Below are 9,681 nucleotides of genomic sequence, written 5' to 3'. Positions count from 1 at the left end.
GAACAAATAATTTTTAATTCGAAACGATTTATCTATAGTTATAAATAGTTTTAACTTACCAAACCTGTATGATCCACTGTTTGCGGTGTCATCGTATTGGGGTTCTATCGGCAAAGCGCACGAGGGTTCTCTCGGTAGTTGCGGGATTGTTGGGGGTGGTGTGCCTGGTGGTCGAGGCGCCCTTACGTCGGGAATAACCGTTGCCACGGTGGTTGTAGTGGTAGCAGGGGATGTTGTGGTGACAACTTCTTCGGGCTGATGTACACCACTCTCAAAACCTCCATCACCTCGCTTAGGTATCGCTGCAAATTACAGTTTAATTACGGTCAAGTTCATTCTATAAGAAAAAAAAAATACTGACCATCAATGAATGGATTGCGAGTGAACGACTCGGAAGGCGCCAAAGTTTGAAAGTCAAGCTCTTCGACTGGCGGCAACGTGGGAACTGTATTTATTAAAATATATTAATTAATTGTTTAATTAAGTTAAATCTGTAACTACAACACTCGATAATATTCTATCACGTATTATTTCGGGGACTTACCCACATGTATGTTGGTGTCACTGCCAATTTGCTTGTCCAAAATGCATTTTCCAATCACTTCTCTGAATTTATCGGTCGAGTTGGCGAAGTTGAGTATCACTCCATTGACTGTCGTATCACCAATGCATCCGGCAAAGTTCCTTTCGGTAGCCACGGTACCTTGTTTTGCAGCAAACGTTCTTGGCAACCCTCCTATGTAGAAGTCACCGTAGAGAATTCGGGGAAGCGGTGGGGGACTGTCGGTTCTGAAAATTCCCATTTTGAGATAAAGGAGGTACATCAAAGGATTTGAAGCATGTGAATGCAAGTGTGAAACATACTCAAAAATTAGGATTTCACTCGATAACTTACTTGAACACGAAAAAGCACCGTTTTAAGTGTTAAACCCTGGGTTCAGCTTAACCCCGGGTTAGTTTGTGAATATTTGACCTAAGTACTTACGATTGGAACGCATAGTCGTCGTAGTCCAGTCGTAAAACGGTTGTGTTGTGTGTAATGGTGACGACGTGCCACTCGTTGTCGTTGAAGGTGACGTCCGGGGGTATGATATCGATTTTTTGATCGATCAAATGCAACTCGCCTTCGTCTAAGGCCAACGACAATCCGACGCTTTGATCGCTGTTTGTGAAGTAGAATATTAGACCGTTCGGTTCCTTCGTTCTGAATTTCAAACTTAGCTGGAATATGTCGCCGGAAGAGATGTTACCGAATCGGATGTATCCGTTTGTATTTTCCGAGAAGGAGACAAGTCTTGAAAACTGAAATAGAATTTTGAATTAGGAAGTTGTAAAGATTGTCAAGACAAAAACTGGTGAACATTATTTAATTAATAAATACTAAATAAAAAAAAAGATAATAATGGAAGTGAAAGAAGTAAGAAATTTGACAAAACGAACGCAATGATGATAAGATCAACAAAGTTAAGTTACCTTGACTGGGCATCCTGGTGTTACGTCGTAAGCCTTTACGTTTTGAGTGAGATCTACGAGATTACCCATGATGGTGACATTATCGATACATCCATCGAAGTCTGTATTGGTGACGTCTTTGAAACTGTGGAATTGAGGATAACCACCAAACGAGAATGTTTCCACTTGCTCGATAGCACTTCCTTCCACAGGTGGAGATCGATCCGGAATCTCTTCTTCGTCCACGATGAAGTTACCATTGGCACCATCTCTGCTCGCGCTGACAGTATGCCACTTGCCGTCGTTGTAAGTGTCCTTGGTGTACCACGTTTTCGTTTTATCGCCCAAATTATACTAAAAGATGTGATATCCGCTTTTTATATTAATTTCCGTGATTATTTGAGTGTAATAGTTTACCTGGTACAATATTTTTCCGTTTCTAAGTTCGATGGATATGAATGTTTTTTCCTTGCCAGCCAAGAAAAGTAACCCCTCAGTGGCAAAAGTCTTGAAACTGAGTTTTATGTGAGATCTGATCCTTAAATTGAACAATCTTGCGTTGATGATGGCATAACCGTTTCCATTAAACCTGTATCCGGTGCTCGGCTGTAGATTTACCAGTTTGTTCCTCTCGATGGCCCCGTGGTTGTTCTCGTTTCCGTCGTTAAAGTTCCAGAGAGAAATGGGGGTGTCCCCAATCACCAGCTCTTCCATTTCGCCGTCGAATGAATTTTGTCGGACCTGATTTTGCATGGGAAATTGGGGTGGGTATCCGCCAACAAACAATTTCGATAGGTTTCTGTCTAAATTGAATATGGTCATGGTACCATTCAATGTTTCTTCCACCGTGTATATTTGGTCACGACCACCAGCCACTTCTTCTCTTATAGATAGTTTAGCGTTATGCCCAGTTCTGTCGATTATAAATTGGTACCAGGTATCATCTGCGACGTATTTGTTGCTTATTATTCGTTGTGGATCGTTTCCAATTTCGAGGGTGAGAACGGGGTAGCCATTTTCGATTTCCAATGCCAAATAATCGTCCGTTTGGGTACGCCTTAGTTTGGTTCCGTTTCCATTTCCGAGATACAAGAGTAATCCGTTGGGATTGCTGGTCTTGAAATATCCAGAAATCTGAGTTGACGTGCTCAGGTCTGCCAAATTGGGGGGATTCCTCAACTCCAGGGTGGTGTTGGGATAGAATTTGACGCCGACTTTGATTCTGTTTGCGATGTCTCTAGCTAATGCGATCTGCTGGTTTAGTTTTTTGATTTTGTCCTCTACACTTTGGGCAGTACCGCGCATGCTGTCGTATTGGTCAGGGAACTCCTTCAAACTGTTGACGATATTCGGAAGTTTTTGGTTCACCGTGTAAATTTGTTGTTCCACTTGTAGGATGTTGCGTTTCGTGTCGTCCAAGTCTTTTGGCAGATGTTCGGATTTGGTTTTTTCGTTCGCGATATTTTTGAACGTTTCGGTGGCCTGGTCGAGGGTCGTTTGGGCAATGGTGTCGGCCTCTTCTGCAGTTTTTGCGGCTTGATAGATATTCAATTCCAAAGGCTGAACGATGGGATTGTTCAGGATTTTCCTGATGTTTTCTAGCTTTTCCTCGTTATCTTCGTGAAGAGATCGTATGGGTCGCGATCGACTTTTTGCTTCTTCCAGTTCTGGTGGTAAGTCTTGGGATGTTTCCATGTGGGATTTTTGGGCTTTTTCTAGAAGAACCGTCGAAATGTTTCGCGCGTCGATCGTTTGGTTGCTAATGTTGTTTAGTATATCCGCAGCATTTTCTGCAGCGCTTTTGCCCGAAACAGCGGCATCTCGGGCATTTTTTATCTCTTCTACTATGTTTTTGTACGCGTTTGCAGCATTGACGGCATTTTCCGATAAATCTCTAGTCTCTGTTAACAAATTGTCCAACTCTTGGGCCCTCAACGTCAAATTTTGCGCATGATCTTTTACAACAGGAACTAAGTCTTTTACGATGACCAGTTGATTTATATTGTTTTCTAAAGTATTGTCAAAATCAAGATTGCTTTTCTCCAGTTCTTTGGGATTTGCAGGGAATCCATCAATCAACTCTTTAAAATTGTCGAGAACTTCTGAAGCATTTTTTAATAGAACATCAGAATCCTTTAAATTTTTTTCAACGTCATTCGTTTGGGTATGAATAGTGTCCAACTTTCTTTCGACTGAATCTTTATTTCGTCTGCGCAGAATTTAAATAAATAAAAAAATAAAAATAAAGTTTGCAAATGGCACAGTGTTTATTAACGCATTAGACCAAAAAATTTAATCTGCACTTAAATCAAAACCCTCAATTAATGGAGTAGTTTTATATTAAATTGTTTAAACGACTTTTTGAATTTAAAAAGATCCTGGTGGCTTTTTGCGGAGTTACATGACAAACTTGTAAACTGATAAGTACACTCATAAGAAAACAATTGCTACGTCCTGTCGATATTCACTCGTTTTTAATTGTTAAGTGTAAAATATAATTATTTTAAGTTGCAAAGTTAGATTTTAATTATAGGTTTTGTTCTAAAGATAGAAACTTATCAACATCGTCGTCCGGTTTCGTTATCGTAAGCACTTCCATATTTCTATATTTTTAAGACCATGTGACCTTTGTTTACGATTGCCAAACGTCAGAAATCAGCTTGTCAGTGTGAGGTTAAGGTGAAGTTAGTACTAATGACAAAAATTCGTATTTTTTGTAATGAAATAATTAAAAAGAAATGCTTCCCACGACAGGACGTTTTAAGGATATTACTTGCCCTTATTTAGAAACATCATGTGGTAGGCCATATTGTCACTTCAGTCATAAGAAGAAAAGTCAAGATGAACCCTCGACTGTATCTGAAGTTCCTACATATAATCCAACTCCAAAATCGCAGTTATTACATACGAAAAGTCATATTCCGATCAGTTATGTCCCTGACATTATAAGTAGGACAGATCGCAGCAATAGTAGATTTAATTCGATTTTGGAGAGATCTCAACAGGTTCAGCCAATTTACAAACCTACACCTTTAAGCATATTATCTTCAACTCAAAAATTAACTATCTCGTCTTCTGACCAAACAGATACAAACAAGGACAGTTCTGAGCAGAAACAGCAATTAAACAATGATAAAAGCAGTGAATATAATCCTGAATCATGTAACATTAATTTTGAAGAGTTATCGACAGAGTTTGATTTAATTGATGAAATAATTAATACTTCAGAATCAGAAGATGAGCATAAGTCTGAAAATAGTAAATTAGTTGACAAGGAAACAGGTAAAGTTGAAAAAAAGACAGTTCAAAAGGAGAAATTGAATAAGGTTGATTCTTCTTCTAGTAAGAAAGGTAAAAATACAAAATCTGAACATAAAGGTGATAAAAAGAAAGATGACGACAAACATTCATCTGAAAAAAGTGATTACATTGACAAGAAGTCAAGTGACAAACATGACAAAAAGTCTAGTCATAAAAGTAATAAAAAGTCATCAGATAGAAAGACAGATGAAAATAATAGGAAATACGTATCTGAAAAAGGTGATAAAAAGAGAGGCGATGATAAGAGTAAGAAAAAAAGCAGTAGTTCATCCTCGAGCAAAGAAAGATCTAATAAGCACAGTACTAATGCAAAAGCAAAGGACAAACACAGACATAAAAGTAAAACCAAAGATTCCAAGCAAGATAAAAAGGAAAATGTGGAAGATGAAATAAAAAAGAAAGAAAATAAAAAGGAACAGGATGTAAAAATCAAGGATACAAAAGCTGAAACAAAAGCTTGTAGTGAAAGTCTTTTTGATGATGGATCAAGTGAAATTTATGATGACAGTCACAATAATTTCGATTCAGGTGATGATTTGTTAGATATTGAAGAAGATGACGATGTAATGAAGGAATGTTATAAAATATTTAATGAATATAAGCCTACAGAGCCGGAAATTGAGCCCAAGATAACAAAACTTCAAACTATTGAAAAAGACGACGAACTTGAATATATACCTACTTCAAAAAAACGAATTGCTCATGATAAAGCAGAGAGCATTACCCCAAGAATTGTTAACAAGCCAAAAACAGGTCCTAATCCAGCACTTATGATGGCCAATCGTTTGAAAATGGCAAGATTGGCTCAAGCAGCGAACGAACACAAAAATTTAATGGCTGAAATTAGTAGGCAAGAAGCAGTGAAACACAGTGCTTATGGCAAACAAGATGAAAATACTAAAAGTATAAAAAATCACGGAATAAAAAGGCCACCTGATAAAGTATCGAACGGCAGTTCAAAGCAGCCAAAAATAAATTCGGATGCGTCCAAAAACAGTTCCAATAATTTACAGAAGACAAGAACACTTCCTTCCACATCTTCGTCGCTGATAGACGACATTCTTGCAGGAAAAGCAGCCACGTCCACAACAAACAAACAGAAACGAATAGCACCGGCTATGAACGTGAATTCCATACAAAGGGCCAAGGCAAAATTAGAGGAGATAGCGAAACAGCGAGCGGCCACACTATTAAAAACTCCTTCACAAACGTTCGGGAAGGGCGGCAAAAGAGTTGCCCACGTGCCCGAATATTCCTTAACCGATATTCCTGACGTCATGGAAGCAGAAAGATCAAAACTTCCGGTAAACGTTAGGACTCGGTACCTCACAATGATAGCTGATGAATGTGTTAAATTATACCTGACAAAAAATGACGCTTATCAGCGCGCCTTAAGGGAAGAATTTAAGTGTTATGAAAGATGCTCTGTTTTAGCCACATATCGGAACTCCACCATGCTGGCCGTAAACCGTTTACGTAAGGAGGTGCAGGATATGGAAAAATCGGGACAAGGACCGCTCGGTCCCGGAGAAGAATCTTTTAATACTCGTGATATTAATACAGAACTTAAGGGACGTAAATTGTACAAAAATATCGAGCGATTCATCTTATCTGAAGAGGAACTGAATCAACACGCCTTTCCCCGCGAAGGACCTGTTCCAGGAGTGGCAGTGATAGTACCAAATAAACAAATTCGTGGCACCCACTTGGAGTACAACGAGCGACAGTGTTGCCGTTGTTGGAAAATCTACCGGGTCGACAGAGAGGGGTTCGCAGTTTACGAGGAAGAGTGCGTCTACCACCCTCTAAAAAAACGAACGTTACGGGGCGAGAGTATTTATTTATGTTGTAAAAGTACGGACGAATTGGGTTGTGCTACGGCCCCTTGTCACGTGTGCGACACTCCAGTGCCGGGCGAGTATGATCTCGAAGGGTACCAAACGACTTTCCCCCCCGAGGACGATGATGACCCCCGAAGTCACGCGATTTACGCTTTGGATTGCGAAATGTGCTACACCACCAAGGGATTAGAACTAACCAGGGTTACGATCGTGAATCCCGAATGCCAAACTGTTTACGAAACGCTGGTAAAACCGATGAACCCCATAATCGATTACAACACCAGATTTTCCGGTATCACGAAAGACCAAATGGATCGTACCGCCACTACCATATTACAAGTTCAAGCTAACATATTACACTTGTGCAATTCGAAAACTATTTTGATAGGGCATAGTTTAGAGTCGGACATGCGCGCTCTCAAAATTATACACAACACGATAGTGGACACGTCCGTTTTATTTCCCCACAAATTGGGGTTACCACATAAACGGGCCCTTCGGGTACTGGCTAGTGAATATTTGCAAAAAATAATTCAAAACGACATGAGCGGCCACGACAGTGCTGAAGACGCTCTCACATGTATGGAATTGGTAATATGGAAAATTAAGGAAGAATTGAAAAGTCGTGGTATAAAATCGTAGAAAACGTTGAATTAGTGTAACATTGCTAATGCTATGATAAATTAATAGCAAACTTTACTTACCGCTGCGACTGATAAATATTGCAACGCATATTTATAAAATAAATTTATCGCTGTTTTTATGTACCGAAGATGATGAGTGAATCAAAATCGTTAAAATATAAAATAGATGTTTATAAAGACACAAACGAAGTATTTTCCAATTTCGATTTTTATAATGTATCCGAATACCGTTGAAACTGTTGAGCGTTGTAAAGACTTGTGTAAATTTACAATTAGTTTAATTCGCTAAGATTTCGTTTAGTTCTTTTTCTTTGGGTACCTAGATAGGTTTCATTTATGATTAATATTTATGTTCATAGAGTGTAAGTTTTGCTGCATAATTGAACGCTTTCATGATAAGTCGAAAATCTATACCAATACATAAGTGATAAATAAATTAAATGTTTAGTTCTTTTTCAAGATTAATATGTTTCATACCTTTTATATTTATATTTATATATGTATATATATATATAGGTACGTATACGATAAGCGAGATGTATTATGTTTCGTACTCTAAAAGAAGTGAACAATGGACAGTGTTTCGAGCGATAACGTGTTTTTAAAGACATGGTTGTTATACTATATGGTACTCTTTTTAATTTATCTAATAAATTTTTTTACCGAAAGGAATTTTTAGCTTACTTTAAGGATGCACCTGAAAAATTTTCTTCCCTTACTACTCGTTTTTGTTAAGTCCGAAAAGTTATTATTTTTAAAAATGTAAGGTAGAGTATGTTACGATGGTTGATGTCGAAATTTTAAATAAAAACTTGTGTTTGTCAAAACACAGTATCTCTAGTATATTAAAGAAATTGTGAGTGCTGTCAGCACAGTGCAAAGTACTATTATTGTATTACGTAGTTGGTATCAGCAATTTCTTATGCTGAAGTGTACGATGTGTTGCATACCTACTTACAAACAATTCCTTTAAATTTAATTTTTCAAACGATTCTTAACAGAAAGAAAGTAAATTTCGACGTCAAAACACAGTATCTCTAGTATATTAAAGCAATTATGAGTGCTATCAGGACAGTGCAAAGTAGTATTACGTGCGTTAGTATCAGCAATTTCTTATGCTGAAGTGTACGATGTGTTGCATACCTACTTACAAACAATTCCTTTAAATTTAATTTTTCAAACGATTCTTAACAGAAAGAAAGTGAATTTCGACGTCAAAACACAGTATCTCTAGTATATTAAAGCAATTATGGGTGCTATCAGGACAGTGCAAAGTAGTATTACGTGCGTTAGTATCAGCAATTTCTTATGCTGAAGTGTACGATGTGTTGCATACCTACTTACAAACAATTCCTTTAAATTTAATTTTTCAAACGATTCTTAACAGAAAGAAAGTGAATTTCGACGTCAAAACACAGTATCTCTAGTATATTAAAGCAATTATGGGTGCTATCAGGACAGTGCAAAGTAGTATTACGTGCGTTAGTATCAGCAATTTCTTATGCTGAAGTGTACGATGTGTTGCATACCTACTTACAAACAATTCCTTTAAATTTAATTTTTCAAACGATTCTTAACAGAAAGAAAGTGAATTTCGACGTCAAAACACAGTATCTCTAGTATATTAAAGCAATTATGAGTGCTATCAGGACAGTGCAAAGTAGTATTACGTGCGTTAGTATCAGCAATTTCTTATGCGGAAGTGTACGATGTGTTGCATACCTACTTAAAAACAATTCCTTTAAATTTAATTTTTCAAACGATTCTTAACACAAAGAAAGTGAACTTCGACGTCAAAACACAGTATCTCTAGTATATTAAAGAAATTATGAGTGCTGTCAGCACAGTGCAAAGTAGTATTACGTAGTTAGTATCAGCAATTTCTTATGCGGAAGTGTACAATGTGTTGCATACCTACTTATAAACAATTACTTTAAACTTTAAAGTGATTAAACAAATTGTTCGCAAAAGTGAATTTCGACCACTCGAAGCAATGGTGCTAACAGTTTCGAGCTCACAGTGACTGATAGGGGGGAAGAACTTGTTGAATTAAAAAAACAAAAATTCAAATGGGATCCGTTATATGAACTTACCTATTTTTGGACAGCAACTTTTCAACTTCCAAAACCGTATTGAATGTGAATTGGGTGTGATTGGCGAGATCGTCCAGTTTATTATTAATGGTAGTCAGATTAGTTTTGAACATTTTGGCTTTGTCGTCGATGTTATCGACGGGTTTTTTTAAATTTCTCAATTTTTCTAAAAGATTATCGGCTTTGAGGTATTGCTTGTCGGCTTCATTTGCCCTGCCGCTTAAATTAAATATGTTTATTTCATCTAAAAGTTTAGACGCCTCTTCTAAAGCTGCATCTACCTTTTTATCTAAAAAAAAAAATTGGAACATTTACTACATTTTACGAAAT

At 37.5% G+C, this 9,681-nt stretch overlaps 2 protein-coding genes and 1 long non-coding RNA gene across 3 annotated transcripts in view; 2 read left to right on the top strand and 1 right to left on the bottom strand.

The window, feature by feature from the left end:
• The window catches only part of LOC108734030, a 141,089-nt gene that overhangs the window by 9,563 nt on the left and 121,845 nt on the right, over positions 1-9,681 (top strand). The window lies entirely within an intron of this gene.
• LOC108734014 (laminin subunit alpha) overlaps positions 1-9,681 on the bottom strand; it is a 32,925-nt gene that overhangs the window by 8,120 nt on the left and 15,124 nt on the right. The window contains exons 30-32 of the mRNA XM_018465392.1: positions 9,352-9,640; positions 1,870-3,661; positions 1,527-1,806 (exon numbers count right to left, since the gene is read on the bottom strand). Coding sequence (XP_018320894.1) covers positions 1,527-1,806; positions 1,870-3,661; positions 9,352-9,640 — 2,361 coding nt within the window. The remainder of the gene's footprint in view (positions 1-1,526; positions 1,807-1,869; positions 3,662-9,351; positions 9,641-9,681) is intronic.
• Positions 3,715-7,933, top strand: LOC108734016 (RNA exonuclease 1 homolog). The gene has a single exon (XM_018465394.2). The coding sequence runs from the start codon at positions 4,191-4,193 to the stop codon at positions 7,254-7,256; it is 3,066 nt and encodes a 1,021-aa protein (XP_018320896.1). The 5' UTR covers positions 3,715-4,190; the 3' UTR covers positions 7,257-7,933.

This window comes from Agrilus planipennis, unplaced genomic scaffold (assembly GCF_000699045.2).
Source record: "Agrilus planipennis isolate EAB-ADULT unplaced genomic scaffold, Apla_2.0 scaffold8, whole genome shotgun sequence".
Taxonomy (NCBI): Eukaryota; Metazoa; Arthropoda; class Insecta; order Coleoptera; family Buprestidae; genus Agrilus; species Agrilus planipennis.
Note: the sequence above shows the minus strand (reverse complement) of the source record. Positions and strands in the feature narration are given on the sequence as shown.

Coding starts and splice junctions, on each gene's coding strand:
- LOC108734016 (XM_018465394.2), top strand. CDS start 4,191: ATGCTTCCCACGACAGGACGTTTTAAGGATATTACTTGCCCTTATTTA.